At 37.2% G+C, this 23,225-nt stretch overlaps 1 protein-coding gene across 4 annotated transcripts in view; it reads right to left on the bottom strand.

Annotated features, from left to right (window-relative positions):
* The window catches only part of Oseg1 (intraflagellar transport protein Oseg1), a 540,669-nt gene that overhangs the window by 70,754 nt on the left and 446,690 nt on the right, over positions 1-23,225 (bottom strand). For all 4 annotated transcript variants that reach the window (XM_090387737.1, XM_090387735.1, XM_090387736.1 and 1 more), the window contains one exon: positions 12,288-12,399. In XM_090387737.1, coding sequence (XP_090243863.1) covers positions 12,288-12,399 — 112 coding nt within the window. The remainder of the gene's footprint in view (positions 1-12,287; positions 12,400-23,225) is intronic.

Below are 23,225 nucleotides of genomic sequence, written 5' to 3'. Positions count from 1 at the left end.
GACAAATTGGGATATTGCTCCTCAGTATGTGACTATATTTCCTGAATGCTATCCATCCAAAATTTATTCTTCTCTTGACTTCCATCCATTTATCATTATTACAGCTAATGACTTGTCCCAGATAAGTATATGACTCCACCTTTTCAATTACTGCTCCTTCAATCATTATATCCCTTTCTGTGGCATACTTTTTCATCATTACTTTTGTTTTAGCCATATTCATCTTTAGTCCAAAATCCTAACTAATTCTACATAACTGATTTAGATTTTTCTCTAATTCTTTGGGATTGTGGCTTATGACCACAATGTCATCTGCAAATCGTAAATGGTTTAGGTACTCTGCATTCACATTGATTCCTTTCTGCGACCAGTCTAATCTTCTGAAAGCTTTCTCAAGGGCAGCAGTAAACAACTTCAGAGATATTGTGTCTCCTTGTTTTTCCTACTGTCTTTGTCTAGTCTAATAAAGGAGGTAGCATTCTCATATATTTTCTTCAAAATCATAATATACAGGGTATCTATGCCTTGTCTTTCCAGTGCCTTATGCTGTATGGAGTCAAATGCCTTTTCATAATCCACAAATGCCAGGCATAATGGTGTTTTATATTCATTTGCTTTCTCCATTAGCTGTGACATTATGTAAAGGTGATCCATAGTTGAGAATCCTGTCCTAAAGCCAGATTGCTCTTTCGGTTGATTCTTCTCAAGTATTCTTCCTAATCTGTTAGTAACGACCCTTGTGAACAACTTGTAGATGTTGGAAAACAAGCTAATTGGTCTTTAATTTCCAATTTATGATTTATCTTCTTTCTTATGCAGCAAAACTATGATTGCATTATTCCACTCCTTAGGTGCCACACCTTTTCTAATGCATTTTGTGAAGAGGCTTGCCAGTTTTTGTGTCATGTCTCTTCCTCCCAATTTTAACAACTCTACAGTAACTTCTTCTTCCCCTGGAGCTTTCTGATTCTTAATTTTTTTCAACATATGTTCTACTTCATCAGGAAGGATATCAGGTATGTTGCATGTGTTACTAATTTGGGATCCATCTTCCCCATGGCTGGCATCATTCCCTCACTCCTTGTATAACTCTTTATAGTAGTCTTCTGCTATTTGAATTATGCCTTCTCTGCTATTCTTAAGTACACCATCGCTATTCTTCACTTTCAGTATCATTTGTCTTTCTGGTTTACTGCTCATGACTGCTGATTTAAATCCTTTGTTTTCCCTTAATGCTTGTTCTACTTTTCTCATGTTAAATTTTCTTATGTCCTCTCTGAGTCTCTTTCTAATAGCTTTGCTCAGTATACTCAATTTTCTCCCTATCAGTGTTTTTCTTGGTCTTCATTTGTCATCTTCGGTTCATCATAACAAGTGTTTCTTGACTGATTTTTTCTTCTTTGGATTTCTTTTTACCTATAGGTTTCTTGGGCTTTATCACTTTCAGAAAGTTGTAATATTCCTCATCGATATCTTGGTCCTGAACAGTCTGCAGAAGCTCAAACTTGTTCTTAAGTTCCAGTACATACTGCTTTTTCTCCTCTTCTGTTATCTCAAAGACCTTTGTATTATTTACTCCAATCAGTTTTTCCTTTCTTTTCTTACATCTATATCAGGTGTGCATCTTACCATTCTGTGATCACTTCCAACATTTACCTTGTTCAGGACAGTAACATCATTCACGATATATCTTCTTTTAGTGAGGAAAGTCGATTTCATTAGTTGTTAATCCATTTGCACTCTTCCATGTCCACTTTCTGTTCACCTTTTTCTTGAATAAAGTGTTCATTACTGACATTCCTCTAGATTCTGCAAATTCTACAAGTCTTTCACCTCTTTCATTTCTTTCACCAATTCCAAAATTTCCTATAGTTCCCCTTTCTGCACTGTTTTTTCTCTTTCCAACCTTAGCATTGAAGTCCTCCATTATGATAGTGTAGTGAGTTTTCTGTTCATCTATTAGTTCTCTATCTAATATTTTATTGGCAGGGTTGTCAAGGACACTACTGACACTATGCTGCTGCAACAGGATTTGGAAAGGTTGAGCAGATGGGCTTCGAGGTGGCAAATGAAGTTTAACATTGACAAATGTAAAGTACTACATATGGGAAACAGCAACCCCAGAGCAACGTATCAACTCTGTGGTACTACACTGACAGTGGTAGAGAATGAAAGGGACCTGGGGGTGGTGGTGCAGGCAGATATGAAGTTCTCTGAGCAGTGCAGACGAGCTGCAAGAGTAGCTCATGGTGTATTGTCAATGATATATAGGAATTTTTCTAGCAGGGATAAGGAGGTGATTATTCCCTTGTATAAGGCAATGGTCAGGCCACACCTAGAGTACTGTATACAGGCCTGGAGGCCTCATTTCAGGAAGGATGTAGAGCTGCTGGAACGAGTACAGAGAAGGGCAACTAGATTGGTGAATGGGATAAAGGGGTTCTCTTACGAAGAAAGGCTTAAGTTTTGCAAATTACAGTGTCTGGAAACTAGGCACCAGCGGGGTGATCTGATAGAGGTGTACAAAGCCTTGAATGGTTTGAGCATGCTCAATGCTGATGGGATTCTTCCTCTAGCTCAGAAAAATCACCTGAGAGGGCATAAATTCAAATTGAGGAAAGACAGATGTAGGATAGATGTGCGGAAATTTGCCTTTAGCCAGCGGGTGGTTGGTGGGTGGAACAGACTTCCATCCCTTGTCGTGGAAGTTGATAGCCTAAATAAGTTTAAGGCTCAGCTGGACAGGTATTTCGAACGAACAGAGGGGTGAAGTGGAAGTGGTTATTTTTATTTATTTATGTTACTTTTTTTTTTTTTTTTTTTTTTTTGGCTGATGCTGCATAAGCTTGCTTTCTTGCATCAAATGCCTCTACTAATGCTAATGCTATCTAATATTTCTATTAGCATATCACAAATATTGCTTTCTCTGCTTCATCAAAAATGCCAAGTTTTCTTTTTTGCATTACTTTTCTTTTGAACAAGTATTCACTATGTACAAATCTCAAATCAGTGGAATATTGTTGTCACATATGGTGTAGTACCCTCAGAATGTTTCTCATGCTTCTGGGCTCCATTCAACAGAGGGCAGTCAGGTTAATTAATAATTAACCTGTTTCTTACAGAGCGAATGTCTATAATTCTGTAGATCTCTATCTCATAGACTTTCAGTTTCTATTGCATGACTTTTCTATAAACACTTCCACGAGTAAGATTCTTTTGAATGGGGATCTGCAATTTGCCCACTCTCTTCCAAATCAGTCCAGACATGTGCCTCAAACTAGGGCTTAGAATACTAGTCAAAATCTTATACCGGTATTTCGGTATTTTTAATTTATGAAACCAGGATACTGGTATTAATACCGGTATTCCAAAAACAAACATTTTTCTCGATAAATTTTGATGACAATTAGGTGCAATAAAGTAAGGAAAAAAAAAAAGTACTGTAATTACTTAAATTCATGTTTTAAATAAACTTGTATTGCAATAATAAATATTCTGAAAAAAATCATTAAAAATACAGTTATTCTAAAAACAAAAAAATACTGCAAAGTTCAGTTATGTTTAAGCATCCACAGTACCTCTCCAAATAAAGTGAGCTCTTAAGAAACACAACCAATCAATACTATGATCGTTTAAAATGGATCTAATTTTGGTACATAGAGTATTTGATTAGTAGAAAACGCCCTTTCAGATTCTATTCTGGTACTGAGATAATCGCAGACGATCTCAGTCCATATTTTCTAGGCTTTGAACTTTTTTAGCAAAAATATAGTTAAAAGTATTTCATTAATTTCCGACTCAAGTTCATCTTTTAAATTCTCATTGGAGTCAGGAAATTTCTTATTTTGGAAAGAATTTGCGAAACGCTGATGTTCTGTTCCATGTGGTCTTCCATGGTTGAATTATGTTCATCATTTTCTGAAGGAGAAAGACGTTTTATTCAGCGAAGTATAATTTTCACTACAGTATCTTTACTGAGTGTGGGAGAGAACAAAGAGTGGGGATAAGGAATAAAGTTTGTTTTATTGTTGTTTGTTATTTGGTTTTTAGGAGCATTAGCAACTAAGGCCATATTGCTCCGGGATATGCGGTGGTCATTCCCTGACCTTTCTGCATCCTTCGTATTTGGTGGTGATGGGCTCGAACCCCGGTCTAATTAAGAAGCATGTGCTACGCACTGCTGCTCCTTCCCACCTGGCTACGGAGGCGCCTAAGGAATAAAGAGAGCAAAGAGTGCAGTTAAGGAATTCTTCACATACTGTATATAAATGCAAAGAAGAGAAGGACAAATCAGATCGGATGCATATGTAATTGCGTGGGATAGTATTAGATACCCCAACTAATGTCGCAGATGAACTCAACAGTTACTTTGCATCGATATTTACAGAAGAAAAGGGCGCCTCCGTAGCCAGGTGGGAAGGAGCAGCAGTGCGTAGAACACGCTTCTTGATTAGACCGGGGTTCGAGCCCGTCACCACCAAATACGGAGGATGCGGAAAAGTCAGGGGATGACCACCGCATATCGCAGAGCAATATGGCCTTAGTTGCTAATGCTCCTAAAAACCAAATAACAACAATAACAACAGAAGAAAAACTCTTCACATCAATGAGAAATTATGGGAGTGAAGTTGAAAAAAATGTAATTAATGATGTTGAAATTTCACATGTTGATTTAATGAGAAAACTTTCACCCCACAGGCGAGTAAGGCTCCTGTGGTTGATGACATATACCCTATAATCTTAAAGGAGGCAGCAAGTGAGTGCATTGAACCATTAAGGCATTGAACCAGGAGAGATTCCGTTGGATTGGTGTACACTGGAACATAAAGGCGGTTCTAGGAGTGTAACGGGAAATTACAGACCATCCAGTCTAACTTCAGTAGCAGGGAAAATCATGGAGGCAATGATCAAAGGTGGAATTCAGGATCATTTAGATGGAAATGGAATTCTGTAGGAGACACAGTATGGTTTTTAAAAGGGAAAATAATGTTTAACAAATCTGGTTAGCCATTTTGACAGGTCACGCGTGAGCTGGATTTAGAGAATAATTTCGACATTGTTTATTTAGAGATCAGCAAAGCATTTGACTCATTCCCACATGAGCGATGAGTGGTTACTTTATAAGTTGGAGCAGGCTGGAATCATAGGGAAAATCCTTAGATGGATAGCATGATGGCTTGAGGACACCAGGCAGAGGGTTGTGACAAATGATTATTCCTCAGATTGGGTTAATGTAAGAAGCGGGGTTCCCCAAGGATCAGTATTGGGACCACTGTTGTTTTTGATTATCTTAAATGACATCTATGAAGGGATGGAGGGTGTGAGGTCTGAACTTGTGGATGATGTAAAGATCAGTAGAATAGTTAATGATCGTTGCCAAGCACAACTTCTTCAGAGTGACCTAGATAGACTTCCAGGATGGTCAGAAAAGTGGCAGCTATATGCTTTAATTCAGCAAATTGCAAGGTCTTACACCTGGGGAACAGCAACCCAAAAATAACTTATACACTTATGGAGTTGTATTAAAGTTAATAGTGGAGGAACGGGACTTGGGAGTTATGATTCAGTTAGACATGAAGTTGTCCGAGAATTGTGGACAGGTTACAATGTTGCATGGTGTCCTATCGATGATTTATCGAACATTTGCTAGTAGAGATAAGGACGTCGTAATCACATAAATGCGATTTTATAACCTTTGTGGGATTAAATTATAAACAATTTTTTTTAATTAGTACCGAAAAACTGGTATTTTTGTATCAATACCGGTACAAAAATACTGGTATTGATACAAAAATAGCTTGATTTGAATACCAGAAAAAAATGAACCGTGTGCTATGCACTGCTGCTCCTGCCCACCTGGCTACGGAGGTGCCTTGAATACTGGGGGAAAAAAATGACCGGTATCTCGGGATCTTGGTATTGTAAGCCCTAGCCTCAACCAGTCAGCATCCATTCATTATCCAATTCGAAACTCACTGAATCAACTTTTTCTCTTCTTCATTCATCCCTTCTACTTCTATTTTCTGGAACAACCTTCCTTCACATGTCTTTCCCGAAAATTGAAATCTACAGAAATTCAAGTCTAATATCAACAAGTATCATTCGTCTTTTCTGCTTTCAACCTGTCTAAGTAATTAAGTACTATCTTATTCCTTTTGTGTTTGTGGCTGTCATAAAAAATAAAAATAAACAATGGTATAAAAAAAAAATAAATAAATAAAATAATGGTGTTAAAAATATAAAAACAGAAGTATAGAAACTGTGGAATAATGAAACTTTAAAAGGGTAAAAACCAAAAATATTTTAAAATATAGGGAATAATTTTAGAAGCTACTAAAGAGATTCGCAAAAAGTTTCAAAAAAAAATGGGGGGGGGGGGGAGAGTCACACAATTCAATTCTAAAACTATATGCTAAAATTGCAGGAGTCAAAAGCACCTGCTGCCTTCGATATGACAGAATCAATAATGTGTGGCAAAATCAATTAGAATATACTATGTGAAGAATAATTTAAAAAACTTAATAATGCCCAGTGTAGCTAATAAAATCAAAATAAAATCAAAATAAAATTCTTTAATTCAGTTTTATTACACCCAGATTACTTGTTAATGGTCTTTTTTATTTTGTTTTCACATCACTGGATTATTATTGTGATATTTAATTTTTTCGATTTTGAGTTATTTCAATGTTTTATGTTCTTGATATATTTGTAGCTGGTAAAATTCTTTAAATACACACAAACATGTTTATAGAACCTGAAAACAGGAATAAACTTTCTGACTAAAATGCAGAAACGCAAGGTATATGTATCCTGAGTCAGAAACAAATACAACTGCACTAAGGAGAAAAAAAAATCAATACAATTTTGTGCAATAAAAATGGATTACTTATTAGAACTGACAGAATTCAAATGAAAACAATAATAATGCAACAATAACAATTAAGATAAGTAAATAATAATAAAAGATAAGTAAGCCAATGCCAAGGTAGAATAAAACTAAATATATAAATTGTTATAGTGGAAAATAGATAATGAAGAGATAGGGCTCTAAGGAAGAGATAGGATGCAGCATATTTCATAGACATATAAACTACCAATTATAAATTCAGTACACTGCATGACACATTTTCAGTAGCTAGCAATACAATATATCTAAACCATAACTGGAAAAGTTATGTGTCTGACTGTGTTGTACCAGTTGTAGCTAGGCCAGGAGATACAAGTTCAGCATCTTACTGATAAAAACAAGAGCTAGAATGAAAGTCAGCAAACACATTAAATCAAATAAACACAATAATAATACCCTTCTAGATCAAGCAAAACTAAGATAAAACGTAGAGGGGGACAGCCAGTGCAAGGAACAAAAATAAGAATCGGACAGTAAAAACCATGTTGATAGAGGGAATAGTTAATAAAAATTATATATAAAAATTTACAGGGTGGATGCCCTCGAAGAAACTAAATTCAGGGGCCCATCAAGCTCTCACCTGCCCACATCAACGCCAGAGCTTGCACTTGGGCATCACGTGACACAGAGGCAACCCCCAAGGCAGAATGCGCTGGTCCCGAAGGAACTAGTAGTTGTTGGTGACTCTATTGTCAAGGAAACGGGGAATATGCTTTGTAAAAAGGATAGGTGGAACAGGACCAGGGTATGTCTGCCAGGGGCAAAGGTTGATGACGTTGTAGAGCGAATATCATCTTTTAAGGGCACAAAAGGCGATATAGTTGCACACGTTGGCACTAATGATATTAAGAGTAGGAGACCGGCAGAATTACTTAACAAGTACAGGTCACTGTTGATCAAAAGCCGAGAATTAGGGTTGAATTTGAAAGTGTCTGCAATTCTGCCCAGACACGATAGGAGGGAGTATATGATGAGAGCCTTGTCGATCAATTCGGCCCTGGAAAGATAGTGCAAGGCTCAAGGGGTAGAATTTTTTTTCAACCTGGACTGTACTTGTTAACAGGAGAGATTGCTTCTACAGGGATGGGATACACTTAAATAGAAAGGGTGCAAGAATATTTGCTGATGCTATCGAGGCAGTGTTAGGTGGGTCGGAAAACTGCTAGCTTGGGGGGGAGACAAAGACCAATAGATTGACAGTAGCCACTGGCAGAGGTGAAAGAGATTCTTGCACTGCTTCTATTAGAATGAGCAGAAGGCTGAAAAACAAGATGCATGATATTTCAGAGACTGCTGGGAGCCATTGCGGTACAAGTAAACACATGGGTTGTGTTAGGGTAGCTAAGAATAGAAACAGGTGCAAGTATACTTGCGTGTACACCAATGCTAGGAGTTTAGTAAATAAATTTGATGAATTTGATCAAAACATCAAAGGCAGATATTGTTGGGATATCAGAGACGTGGTGTCACACAGATATAAGGGATGCAGAACTGGAATTTGGTGAGTACAACGTCTACAGAAAGGATAGACAGGATAGGAAGGGGGGAGGGGTTATGCTATTAGTTAAGAAACACATAAAAACCAAGGAAGTGAAGCCAGTCGACATCGCTGGACAGTGCAGTGTTGAGTCAGTTTTGTGTGACATAAGCATTGGGAGATAAAAATTGAGAGTAGGAGTGTGGCTAATGACTCTGATGAGTATAATAAGAAACTGTACAGGGAAATAGAGTGGGCCAGTAAATCAGAGAGTCTTATAATGGGAGATTTTAATTTCCCAGATATTGACTGGAATTTGGGGGCTGGTCACTCACACACTAGCAGGGCTTTTGTGGATTTATTGGATGATTGTTTTCTACATCAGCATGTTCGGGAGGCAACTAGAGGGAGTAATACTCTTGATTTGATTATCAGCAGTGATTCTTCATGCATTAAGAATCTGCAGATAAATGAACCACTAGGTGGCAGTGATCACAGTGTGCTGAAGTGGGATTTACTCAAAGAGGTAACTACCATTAGGGGTAAAGGGAAGGGTTATTGCTTCCGTAAAGGCGACTACGATGGACTGAGACAGTATTTAAATTCTATACAGTGGGACCAACTGATGATGTTACCAACAGCAAATTCAAAATGGGAAGCATTCAAAGAACTTATCTTGGAAGCTACTAGGCTTTACATACCAACTAAGAAATATTGTTCAGGGTTTAGGCCAAAATGGATGTCAGATGAACTAATGAGGCATATGGCAGAGAAGAAAAATGCATGGGATACTTACAAATTAACACATGACACAGAAGCCTATGATAGATACAAGTTGATCTGTAACCAAGTTACAAAAGAGGTTAGGCAGGCGAAGGCAGATTACTAGAAATCCTTGGCAAGGGATGCAAAGAAAAACAGCAAAGAGTTCTTTACTTATGTAAACTCTAGAAGGAAGGGGATGAATCAGATTGGTCCACTTGATATTGATGGGTCAACCGTTGATGATCCTGCTCAGGTAGCTAACAAACTAAATAAATATTTTGCATCGACATTCACACATGAGGAGTTATTCAGTGAGGGGAATGCCAGCGGTGTATTCAACTCTAGCAGTAAGCTACAGAATCTTGAAATAACTGGGAGTAAAGTGGAGGAGAAACTGTTGAAGATAAACACAAGAAAGGCACCCGGGGTGGATGGGATCTATCCAGTTATATTAAAGGAGGCAGCAAAGGAAGTAAGCAAACCCTTAGCCATAATTATGAGAGCTTCCTTGGACTCAGGGGAGGTACCCATAGACTGGAAATGTGCAAATGTGACCCAAATACACAAAGGAGGATCAAAGGCTGACACAAGTAATTACAGACCTGTGAGCTTAACTTCTGTTCCAGGAAAATTAATGGAGGCACTGGTTAAAGAAGCACTGCAGGATCATTTAGACAAGACTTCAGTTATAGCTCGGACACAGCATGGTTTTGTTAAGGGGAAGTCTTGCCTGACCAATTTGATTGGATACTATGATGCAGTCACAAAAGAACTGGATGCAGGGAATAACTTTGACATTATATACTTGGATCTTAGAAAGGCTTTTGATACTGTTGCACATAAGACTGCTACACAAATTGGAGCAGTGTGACATTGGAGGCAAATTGCTGCTATGGATAAAGGGGTGGTTGAGGGGGAGAAGACAGAGAGTGGTAATCAATGGACACTGCTCATCATGGACTAATGTTATTAGTGGAGTCCCTCAGAGCCCAGTGTTGGGTCCATTATTGTTTTCTGTATTTATAAATGATATTGATGATGGTATATCAAGCTTAATGTCCAAGTTTGCAGACGATACAAAGGTTGGCAGGGTTGTCAAGGACACTACTGACACTATGCTGCTGCAACAGGATCTGGAAAGGTTGAGTAGATGGGCTGAGAGGTGGCAAATGAAGTTTAACATTGACAAATGTAAAGTACTACACATGGGAAACAGCAACCCCAGAGCAACGTATCAACTCTGTGGTACTACACTGACAGTGGTAGAGAATGAAAGGGACGTGAGGGTGGTTGTGCAGGCAGATATGAAGTTTTCTGAGCAGCGCAGACGGGCTGCAAGAGTAGCTCATGGAGTATTGTCAATGATAAACAGGAATTTTTCCAGCAGGGATAAGGAGGTGATTATTCCCTTGTATAAGGCAATGGTCAGGCCACAGCTAGAGTACTGTATACAGGTCTGGAGGCCTCATTTCAAGAAGGATGTAGAGCTGCTGGAACGAGTACAGAGAAGGGCAACAAGATTAGTGAATGGAACAAAGGGGTGCTCTTACGAAGAAAGGCTTAAGTTTTACAAATTACAGTGTCTGGAGACTAGGCACCAGCGAGGTGATCTGATTGAGGTGTATAAAGCCTCGCATGGTTTGAGCATGCTCAATGCTGATGGGATTCTCCCTCCCTCTTGCTCAGAATAATCACCTGAGAGGACATAAATTCAAATTGAGGAAAGACAGATGTAGGATAGACGTGCGGAAATTTGCCTTTAGCCAGCGGGTTGTTGGTTGGTGGAACAGACTTCCATCCCTTGTAGTGGAGGTTGATAGCTTAAATAAGTTTAAGGCTCAGCTGGACAGGTATTTTGAACGAACAGAGGGGTGAAGTGAAAGTGGTTTTTTTTTTTTATGCTGATGCTGCATAAGCTTGCTTTCTTGCATCAAATGCCTCTACTAATGCTAATGCTAATGCAATACTCAGACTGACAAGGAGTAAAACTGCCTCATTGATAAGATGGTGTCCTGGTATTGTAATAAAGAGGCAAATAATAGGACACATAGTTAAATTCCTAGCTAGTCGAAATTTAACTTGCTTTATACTGTTCTGGTAACTTTTATGCCTTGCAACTTCTTAGAGCAAATTCAAGGGAAAGCAATCCCTTTTTGGTAATTGCTGTCCCCTCTCCTATCTTTTATCTCAGTTTTGTCTAATCCACAAAAGGCTGGTTATTAGGAGTTTTGTGGTGCATCAGCATCTAAGGCTATTGTGCACCCCACAAAAGGTAATTATTATTGTACACATCTGATATAATGAATTGTCAATTGGGCTAGTCATGCTTTTTTTTTTTTTTTTTTTTTTAAATCAGTAATTGTTAAATTTCAATTTAAAATATGGTTAATTAGTAGTCTGTCTCCTGGTCCTAGTTATAACTGGTAAAACAAAATAAGAAATGGATAACTTTGCCAAAATTGAATGGTGCCCTTGACAATAAGTTATTCAATGCATTCAATTTATAATTATATTCAATACATATCAGTATATTTTGTTCTGTATACAAATTCTATATTAATTTTAATAATTTTTTTCTTAGGACAGCTTCACTAGGAACAATAAACCTCTACCTCTATCTCTCTCTCTCTCTCTCACAATGGAGAGAGAGAGAGAGAGAGAGAGAGAGAGCGAGAGAGAGAGATGTTTAGATCTATTTTTATGCAGGATGGCAATTACACCACACGTATAATGCTTGACTAGCAAAACAGTTGTTTCATGTCAAATTTGATGATGACCACATTGTTTCCTTGCATGTTACCAATGCCTGACCACCTTTGCACTCCAGACATTAATATTCTAAAGCAGGAATCATATGGCATACTGATAATGTTCCCCATAATATAATTTGACTGACAGCTCACCATGCAGTTCTCTGCTTCCTTCACATTTGCAGTACAAATGACCATTGTATTCAACTTTATCTCCACACCTAGCTTCTTCACACTGTACTTTAAATTGTGTTGTGTAGCTGCTTGCAGCCTGGTCTAGCAATTCATGGCTTGTCAAAGTGACCAAAGTGATGCACTTTAATTATACGGTTAATATAACCTATTTTGCATACAAGTGTAATGAAATTTTAAAACATAAAAACATTACCAAATGAAACAAAAGAGTGTACAAATGGCTGACAACAGTTAACACAGCAATTCCCATGATTATTCAGTAGAGGATTGGTTGTAGAGCAACGGTAACACAATGGCAATAAGTCCTGCAATGAAAGATGAAAGAAATTATCAAAAATCAGTTGTTGAAATGTTGAAAAAAATCAGTTGTTGTTCTACAATAAAAAATTATATATATAACATTTAAACACATAAACGCACCCTTCAAAAATTCAAATTTTTTGTTTTTCTAGTCCTATTTATTATTTTTAAATTTTTTTCAGTATACATATTTGCATACACAGAGCTGGCTACAAATAGTAATAAAAAATATATAATGTCCAAAACTTTGAAAACTCATTAGTATTTTTATTAACACGTTTACAGTAGAAGCTTTTGTTATAGTTAAAGCTTTTTGTTCCAGTTAAAGCTTTTGATACTGTTGCACATAAAAGATAAGACTGCTGTACAAATTGGAGTTAAAGGGATGGTTGAGTGGGAGAAGACAGAGAGTGGTAATCAATGGACATTGCTCTTCATGGACTAGTGTTACTAGTGGAGTCCCTGGGGGTTCGGTGTTGGACTCGTTTCCTATATTTATTAAATATATTGATGAAGATATCTCATGCTTAAGTCCAAGTATGCAGATTATACAAAGGCTGTCCAGATGGTAAATGACAGTATGCTACTGCAACAGGATCTTGAAAAGTTGGGCTGAGAAATGGGAATTGAAGTTTAACATTGATAAATGCAAAGTATTGCTATGGGTAGTGGTAACTCCAGAGTAACGTACCATGTGGTACTACACTCAGGGTAGTGGATAATGAAAAAGACCTTGTGAAGTCTGAATTGAAGTTCTTTGAGCAATGTGAACAGGCTGTCTGGACAGCTCATGGAGTTTTGTCAATGATATACATTAATTTTGCTAGCAGGGATAAGGAGATGATTTTCCCTTTGTATAAGGCAAGGGTCAAGCCACATCTTAAGTACTGCATACAGGTATGGAGGCCTCATTTTAGGAAGGATGTAGGTTTTTGTTTTTGGCTTGTATAAGCCAAAAACAAAAACTTAAGCTTGCTTTCATGCACTATTTGCTACTGCCAATGCTAAGGTTTTGGGGGCAGTTTTTACCTTGGAAAAATAAGAATTCCGATCAAGAAAGTAAGTTTATCTGTACAATGCCATGTTCTGTCAGAAATGTCTTCGTACCAAGTGAAGAATAAGCATGGGCACTGTCAAGCAATAAGAACCAGTTGCCTTCCAGTTCCAGTTGGGTGTTTGAGACACCCATATGTAGAATGCAGCATTGACTCTTTCACTGCAAGTAAAATTCCTTGTGAATCACACTGTTTTTCAAAAAACCTAATTGGCATTATCTTATTCTGGACTTCTGTAAACAAAAACTTTTATTCTTTGGTGATGATTTTTAAATCCATTGCATGCTGTGATGCAATGGATTTCATTGCATCACAGCATGCAATGGATCAGGGTAGTGGAAAATGAAAAAGACCTTGTGAAGTCTGAATTGAAGTTCTTTGAGCAATGTGAACAGGCTGTCTGGACAGCTCATGGAGTTTTGTCAGTGATATACATTAATTTTGCTAGCAGGGATAAGGAGATGATTTTCCCTTTGTATAAGGCAAGGGTCAAGCCACATCTTAAGTACTGCATACAGGTATGGGGGCCTCATTTTAGGAAGGATGTAGGTTCTTGTTTTTGGCATTTGAATTGAAAGAAGTTTGAATTGCAATGTACCACTTTGTCTCTGAGTTGTACTGAAACACCCAACACTCATCTCCACTGAAAATATAGGAAATTAGAAGTCCTTATCAAGTCTGGATGAAGTCTTTGCACAATGACACTCTTTCTTGGTTCTGCTCATTCATGAGGCTGTTCTGCTCAAATTTTGCACAGACCCTCCTTTTCCTTAAATCTTCATGCAAAATTTAACAAATTGTCTCCTTATTCATATCCATCCCATCAAGAAAGCCATCATTCTGGAGGGGGGGGGGGTGTCAAACAACAATCTCTTGCCACAAATTCCTGAACTTTTGCAACTCTGTCCTCATTTTAAGGGGTTGACAGATGTCGACTTCTTGGGTCATCGTGAACATCCTTATATCCATCTTAGACCATTCAAACACACATATAACTTAACATTTTCATCACCATAAAAAGTTTTTAACATTTCTGTTATAGATTTTCCTAGTTAAAACAAAATTTGATATTTATTCGTTGCTCCAATGAAAAATAGTAATACATAATAATAATGCTACTATCAAAACTGGTTATTTGCAACCTGTCAGCTTACTGGACAATCTTTGTACTACCAACTGTTGGAAGAAGTTTGAATTGCTATGTACCACTTCTGTTTATTTTCAAATTCATTTAACATGATTGCAACAGCACCAATCCAGGAACATTATTGTTAAGCTTGTATATACAGCATTCAGCCAATTTTTTTTACTCACTGCAAGGTGTTCTGCCAACTCTACTGCAAAGTATCCCATTACTCAAAAAATGCAAAAGATTAAAAAACAGTGGTGTATAACGAAGTACAATATTGCAATTTATACGAGAGCACTGGTTGTGCATAGATTCCATTCAGAATTCCAAATCAGTCAGTGCTCCTTATACCTTAATATCAAATGAATACATATATATATGAGCTGAGACAGGGCAATTAAAGTTTCCCTCAGTATTGTACCAACTGTGTTGTAAAATACTGAGCATAGTGAAGAATTAAACAGACCTGGGGAAATTGTGCATTCATTATATTCCAATATTCCTGCTTTGCATCATATTCCAATGCATTTGCATTGGAATATGATGCAAAGCAGGCTTATGACAGCATGAGCCAAAAAAAAAAAAAAAACACTTCTCATTTGACCTATCCATTCCCTCCAAATGTTTGTCTAGTTCTTCTTTGAATTTAACCTATCACCTTCCACAATGACAGATGAAAGTTTGTTCCAACAATCAACCACGCACTGGCTAAATGCCTATTTCTGAACATCTGTTCTACAACCGTGTTTCCTTGATTTGAATTTATGCCCCATAAAGTGCTTAATCTGAGCAAGAGGAAGAATTCCATCAGCATTGAACTTTGTCAAACCATTCAAAGCCTTAAATACCTCAATAAGATCACCTCACAGATGCCTAGACTTTTAGATGCTGAAATTTGCAGAACAGAAGGAAGCCTTTCTTGGTAAGAGCATCCCTTGTTCCCCTCACCAATCTCACTGTCTTTCTCTATAATCATTCCAACAAAGGTCTACATCCTTGCTAAAATGAAGCTTCCACACCTGTATGCAGTAATAGTGTGGCCTGATCATTGCCTTAGAAAGGGATAATCAACTCCTTATCTGTGCTAGCAAAATTCCTGAATATCATTGACAAGGCCCCATGAGCTACTCTTGCGACCTGTCTGTACTGCTCAGAAAACTTCATAACTGACTGCACAATTACCCCCATGTCTTTATCATTCTCCACTACCCGAGTATAGCGCCACACAGTTGGTACATTACTCTAGGCTTACTGCTACCCATATATGCAGTACTTTGATTTGCCAATGTTAAACTTCAATTGCCATTTCTCAGCCCAACTGCTTAACTTTTCTAGATCGATCCTGAAGCAGTAGCATATACTGTCGTTACTTTAACAACCCTGCCAAATTTATATCACCTGCAAACTTGGATATTAAATAAATTCAAGGTGGAACTGGACAAACATTTAGAGGGAATGGATATGTGAATTTTTTTTTTTTTTTTTGCTGAAGCTACATAAGCCTATTCAGGTGGTAGATGACTTTCATCAACCGGTGAAATACCACCACTTTGCTTATTGGAGGCTTGAAGTGGTGAAACCCATGTTTAGTCTCTAGAGCAAAGTTTCCGTTAACCCCCTCCCCCCATACTTCTCCTTCAACCCATGCACGGTAGTAAGTACTATAGGTTTTGATACCTTTTGTGTTTGGAATTTTCATAAAAAAAAAAAAAAAAAAAAAGCTTGCTTTCTCGCATCATATGCCTCTACTACTACTAAGCCTGATATACCTTCATCAATATCATTAATGATATTGAAAACAACAATGGACTCAATACCAAACCCTGGAGGACTGCACTAATAACATCAGTCCACAAAGAGCAGTGTCCATTGATTATCACTCTCTGTCTTCTCCCACTCAACCATTCCTTTATCCGTAGCAGCAACTTGTCCTTTATGCCACACTGCTCCAATTTGTAGAGTAGTCTTTTATGTGCAACAGTATCAAAAAGTTCCAATATCAAAGTATATGATTTCAAAATTATTTTTTGCATCCAGTTCCTTGGCACTGCATCATAGTAACCTATCAGATTGGCTAGATAAGACTGCCCAGTAACAAATCCATGCTGTGACTACAGTATAATTTCATTCCTGTCCACATGATCCCAATAACCCCATGTGCCTTTCTTATGTTTAACTTCAACAATTTCTCTTCAACTTTCCTTTCAGTTATTACAAAATCATTTAGCTCCCTGTTAGAGTTCGATAAACTTCTGGCTTGCACTTCTATAAAAAAATTCTTCATGTATGAATGTAGAGGCAAAATACTCATTCAATTTTTCAGCTTTCTGAGCAGAATCATCAACAGTCAAACAACTGATGTCAAGTGGACCAATCTGATTCATCCTTCTAGAGTTCACATAAATAAATAAGTCTGCTATTTTCCTTTGCATTCTTTGCCAAAGATTTCTCGTAATCTGCTTTCAGTTGCCTAACGTCCTTTGTGACTTGATTATTAGCATATATCCACCATAGGCCTCTGTGATAATTTATATGTATCCTATGCATTCTTCTTCTCTGCCATGAGTCTCAGTTCACCTAACATCTATTTAGGCATAAACCTTGAACAGCATTTCTTAGTTGGTACGAAAAGCCTAGTAGCTTCCAAGGTTAATTCCTTGAATGCGTCCCATTTAGAATTTGCTGTTGGTTACATCATCAGTTAGTACCACCGTATAGAATTTAAAAACTGTCTGAAAATCACCAAAGTCACCTTTACAAAAGCAAAAACCCTTCCCTTTACCCCTGACAGTAGTTATCTTTAAGTAATTCTCACATCAGTATGTTGTGAATTACTGCCACCTAGTGGTTTTTTTATCTGCAGATTCTTTATATATGAAGAATCGATGCTGATAATCAGATAAAGAGTATTACTCCCTCTGTTTGCCTTGTGATCATGCTGCTGTAGAAAACAATCATCCAATAAATCTACAAAATTCAATAATGAATAAATATCACTTTAAAAGAAATTTGAAACAAATGATGCTGGAAGACGTCCTTAAAAAATAAAAACTGTATGTATTACATCAAGACTTTTTAATAATGAAATTATTTTTCTTGTGAACTATTTTTTATAGTGCATAAATATATTGAATAAATTGTTAATTGTGTAACCACGAACTATGGTTATTCCCTGTTGTTTTTATTCCTTTTTCATAAGTACGGTATATATATATCTGTGTGTTTGTGTGATAAATGCAGTAATAGCAAAAGCAATATACAGCTACAATAACAGATAGACCAGGGTTCGAGCACGTCACCACCACATACAGAGGATGCGGAAAGGTCAGGGAATGACCACCGCATATCCCGGAGCAATATGGCCTTAGTTGCTAATGCTCCTAAAAACCAAATAACAAACAAACAATAACGGATATAACATGTAACAGTAATAACCAGCAATATTCTTCAGTCTCTTGGATCTCATTATAATGAGTTCAACTGTAAGTGCACATGATTTGGTGCAGGCATACGAATGTAATTATGTGTAAAAGAGTTTTTGTTTAGTATATATAAATATATGTATGTATAAGGGTATATGGATGGTCTATATTTATGCAAGATTACATTTTATTACAAGTAAACGTCATCAATACAAACTTCAAGGGACTTAAATTCTCTCACTTTGTAATAACATTTATGAAATAAACAGGTCAAAAATCAATTTTCTAATTTTGTTTCATAATTTACTGCAATTAAACTTTAATTTACCACTTAAGACAGTGGTGTCCAACCTATGGTCCACGGGCCATATCTGGCCCTCAAATAATTTTTATATGGCTGTGCAAAAAAGTGAACTAAAACAGCATTTTAGAGAGTTGTGCCACTGCCTGTTCAGGCATGCAAGCGTCAAGCTGGACTGCATCAAACATATACATGTAGTCCATTGCAGTCATATAAGAAGAAGACCTCTTTATTGCATACAAAAGGCACATGCTGTACACAATACCCTTCAATGTATGCTAAATACAGTTATGTACATATCTATCTTTTCATATTGTGAAATACTGTTATGACATAACTTGTTCATCATATTGAATTATTATTAATTTATACTGAATTAAAATGTGGATTGAAGACTATTTCTCATTGAGTATGATGAAAAAAAAACAGTGTGTTCGGAGTGTAAGGAGACTGTGTCAGTTTTTAAAGGATATAATTTAAAATGACACTATGATTCCAAGCATAAATCTTACAGTATAAAGGAGTGTTGCAAAAAGAAAGATGTTCAAAATTATAAAACGAATTAAGAAAACAACAAAACATACTGAAAACATATCAGTCAAGAAATTTATCTGCTGTTAAGTACCATTTTTATCTGCTGTAAGTACCATTTTAGTGTGGGTCAGTTTACTTTCAAAAGCAATTATATGTGCTATCAAGTTTTGATAGCACATTTAATCACTTTTGAAAGTAAACTGTTCAAGTGATAGTGAATTTGTTAAATGGTGTTTATTAAAAGTCATGGAAGAAATTTGTCCTGCTCTTCACATAATTAGTTTGTCGAGACAAACTAATTATGCAAAGAGCGGAAGATATTGGAAAGAATTAGTTCAAACAAAAACATAAAAGAAATGAAATATTTTAGTGTGGCACTGGATGACAGTACTGATGTTAATGACACAGCCCAACTCCTTATCTTCATACGTGGAATTAATGTTAATTTTGTACCAGTTGAAGATTTAGCTCATCTACAGTGTATGCACGGAACAACTAAAGGTGAAAATCTTTATGCAATCTATTGAAAAGTTTGGATTAAATATTAAAAACCTGGTAGGAGTCATAATTAATTAATTATATTTCTTTATTGCTGCTAAGTACAGTACAGGTACTAGGAACAATAATGCTCATCACGGCGACATGGCCAGGAGTTTTACATTAAAGCAGAAAATGATACGTGATTTAAATTGTAAAAGAAGCATATACAGAAAATAAAATTATAATAAAAAAATAAATAAAAATATAATATGAACATTGTAGCACAAATCAAGAATAAGTAAAAAACAATGGCAGGGAAGTTGAATCATATCAAACTATGGATTGTTGTTACTGTTGAAAACACAGTGCGGTACAGATCGGAGAAGTGGACTGCAGGTGTTGAGGCTCAGTCGTCTGGCACAGTTTTAGCCACACAGTTTTGGAAGAGTTTTATTCCAGTTGAACAGATGCAATCCACTCTAGGAGAATGCAACGGTATTTGTAATCAACAACTTTCTGCAGGTCAACTCCAAGACACAGCAGTGCCTGTATTTTAGGGAGTGGCTGGGCAGGTAGGAAATGATTACAAAGTTTCAGATGGTAGTATTTCAGGATTAGTATTAGTAATGGCCACATGGTGCAAGAAAGCCTATGGCTTATGCTGCACCAGCCAAAAAAAAAAAAAAAAAAATCCGAACAAAACAATGATAAAAACAAAAAAAAAATAAATAATAATAATTAATAAAAAAAGAAAGGAAATTAAACCTATCATCCTATGCGCTTCCCTTACCCGAAAGTACTAACCAGATGACCTTTGGATTTCAACAAACTGTCGGCTTCTAGCACCCATGAAGGCAACTTATACCAGTAATTTATAACTTGCTGGCTAAAATAAAACTTCCTGCAGTCCAATCTAAACATCCCCCCCGTAACTTGAATTTATGTCCCCTAGTTCTAGCATCATTTATAATCTTGAAAATTTCGTCCTCATTCATTTTACTGATGCCTCTCAGAGCCTTAAACACCTCAATCAAATCTCCTCTAAGGTGTCTAGTTTCCAAACTCTGCAACCCACATATTCGAAGTCTTTCTTCATAAGGACGCCCTTTTGCCAATCTCACCAGGCGAGTTACCCGTCTTTGCACCCTTTCAAGAAGCTCGATGTCTTTCTTTAGGTGCAGTCTCCATACTTGAACACAGTATTCCAAGTGCGGTCTAACATAAGCCTTATATAATGGGATTATCACGTCCCTATTTCTACTTGCAAAAGTTCGATAGATCATCGATAGGACACCATGGGCCTTTCTTGCAACTTGTTTACAATGCCTCAGAGAATTTCATGTCTGACCGTATCATAACACCCAAGTCCCTTTCCTCCAGTACTGGGTTTAGTTGAACTCCCAAGTGAATAAGTTATTTTGGGATTACTGTTTCCCAGGTGTAATTCCTTACACTTTGTTCGATTAAAGCATAGCTGCCATTTTTCTGAACAATCCTGAAGTCTATCTAGGTCTCTCTGAAGAAGCTCAGCTTGACAGTGATCATTAACTACTCTACCAATTTTAACATCAACTGCAAATTTAGACATCATGCCCTCTATCCCTTCATCAATGTTGTTTATGAAAATTAAAAACAACAGTGGTCCTAATACTGATCCTTGGGGAACCCCACTTCTTACATCAACCCAATCTGAGGAATAGCCATTTATTACAACCCTCTGCCTCCTGCCCTGAAGCCATCCTTCTATTCATCTAAGGATTTTCCCAGTGATTCCAACCTGTTCCAGCTTATAAAGCAACCACTCATGTGGGACTGAGTCAAAAGCTTTGCTGAAATCTAAATAAACAATGTCAAAATTATTCCCTAAATCCAGCTCGCGAGTGACCCTTTCAAAATAGAGAACCAGATTTGTTAAACATGATTTTCCCATTACAAAACCATGCTGAGTATCCTTGAGAATTTCAATTCGATCCAAATGATCCTGAATTCTATCCTTGATCATTGCCTCCATGATTTTCCCTACTACTGAAGTCAGACTGACAGGTCGATAATTTCCAACTTCACTTTTAGAGCCACCCTTATGTATGGGAGATACATTTGCACTTTTCCAATCCAAGGGAATCTCCCCAGAGTCTAGTGATGCTCACATAATTAGTCTCAATGGTTCAATGCACTTGCTTGCCGCCTCCCTTAAGATTATAGGGTATATTCCATCAACTCCAGGAGCCTTACTGGTCTGTAGGCTAGAAAGTTTTTTTCATTAAAAAATCTTGCGAAATTTCAATATTATTAATTACATATTTTTTAACTTCGCTCCCACAATTTCCCATTGCCACAAAAAGTTTTTCATTTGTAAATATCGATGCAAAATAACTTGATTTCATCTGCAAGGGCAGCTGGTGTATTTAATACTATCCCCTTTCCCTTACATAAAGGTCCGATCTGGTTTTTCCTGCTTTTCTTGGCATTTATATACGTGAAGAATTCTTGATCCCCCCCCCCCCTCTTTGCTCTGTTTGCTAGTGATTTCTCATAAACTGCCTTTGCCTGTCGAACCTTTTCTGTGGCTCTATTACACATCACCTTGTAGCTGTTATAGGCTTCAGTACTTTTTATTGCTCTGTAACCTTTCCATGCCATCTTTTTCTGCTCAAGTAATGTGGCAACTTCACTATTCATCCAACTTGGAACCCTCCTCGTGGAGTATTTTTTTAATGGTACATACGCATTCAAGGCATCTGTGATTAATATTTTAAAAGCGTACCACAGTTCAAATTATATTCATTTTCTGCACGGTATCTACCCAGTTAATAGAGGCCATGTAGTACCTTAAGGCATCGTAATTTCCTTTTCTGAAATTAAAACCCATTCCTTTGCCTTTTACTTCTACTACCTCTCTCATCATCATCCACTGTAGAACTCCGTGATCACTTCCTGCTACTGGTTCCTCTACTGTCAGCCCTATTATGTCATCTGATTCATGTGTGATGATGAGGTCTAGGATATTCTTTTCTCTAGTACTTTCCCTGACATGCTGATACAAATAACAGTCATCTAGTTGATTTAAAAATTTTGTTCCCCCTTGTCGAGTTTCCTTCCCATTTACTCCAATCAATTAGAGGCAAATTGAAATCACCCATAATAAGGCATTGACGAGTAGATTTGCATCCATTTGCAAGTAGAAGCTTTTGTCATAATCTTCACAATCACCTGGTCTGTAGATTACTCCTACTTGCATTATACCTTTGTTTCCAACCATCTCAAACCATACAGACTCTATACTAGCATGTGAAATGTCTGAATCCGGGAAAGCTATCGTCACACTCAGGCTGCTTCTGATAAGAAGCATTACCCCTACCATCCCTTCTATCTACCCTATCCTTCCTAAATACATTATACAAGCCGTACTTAAACTCATCATCCCCAATTTCCGGGTGGCATCACGTCTCTGTAAGCCCTATTATGTCCGCGTTACTTGTTTTAACCAGCAGTTTGAATTTGCTCATTTTATTGACGACACATCTAATGTTACTGTATAAACAATTAAGATTTACTGTTCTTGTATATTTAACAACCCTAACAAAACCCTTGAAGTTTTTTAGGCTCTCTTCCCTGATATTAGCTACCCGCTCACGTGAAACGTTTCTGCCCCCCAGAACATCTAGATAATACGTCCAGTTGGGGTAACAGATAAGAACTCTTAAGGTATGTGCAAGAGTTACTTTGACCCATATTATCAGATAAACGCGTGTCAGTATTACCCACATCCCCCCTAACTAGCAGTTTCCCTGAACCTTTAAGGTATCCTCAATAATACTGGCAAAAACATTTGCACCACCTTTGTTTAAGTGTATCCCGTCTCTACAAAACAAATTCCTTCTACCTACAAGTGTGGGCCATGCTGATAGAA

The sequence above is a fragment of the Mastigoproctus giganteus genome, chromosome 13 (assembly GCF_048544385.1).
Source record: "Mastigoproctus giganteus isolate SK-2022 chromosome 13, ASM4854438v1, whole genome shotgun sequence".
Lineage (NCBI taxonomy): Eukaryota > Metazoa > Arthropoda > Arachnida > Uropygi > Thelyphonidae > Mastigoproctus > Mastigoproctus giganteus.
This window is presented reverse-complemented; position numbering and strand designations above follow the sequence as displayed.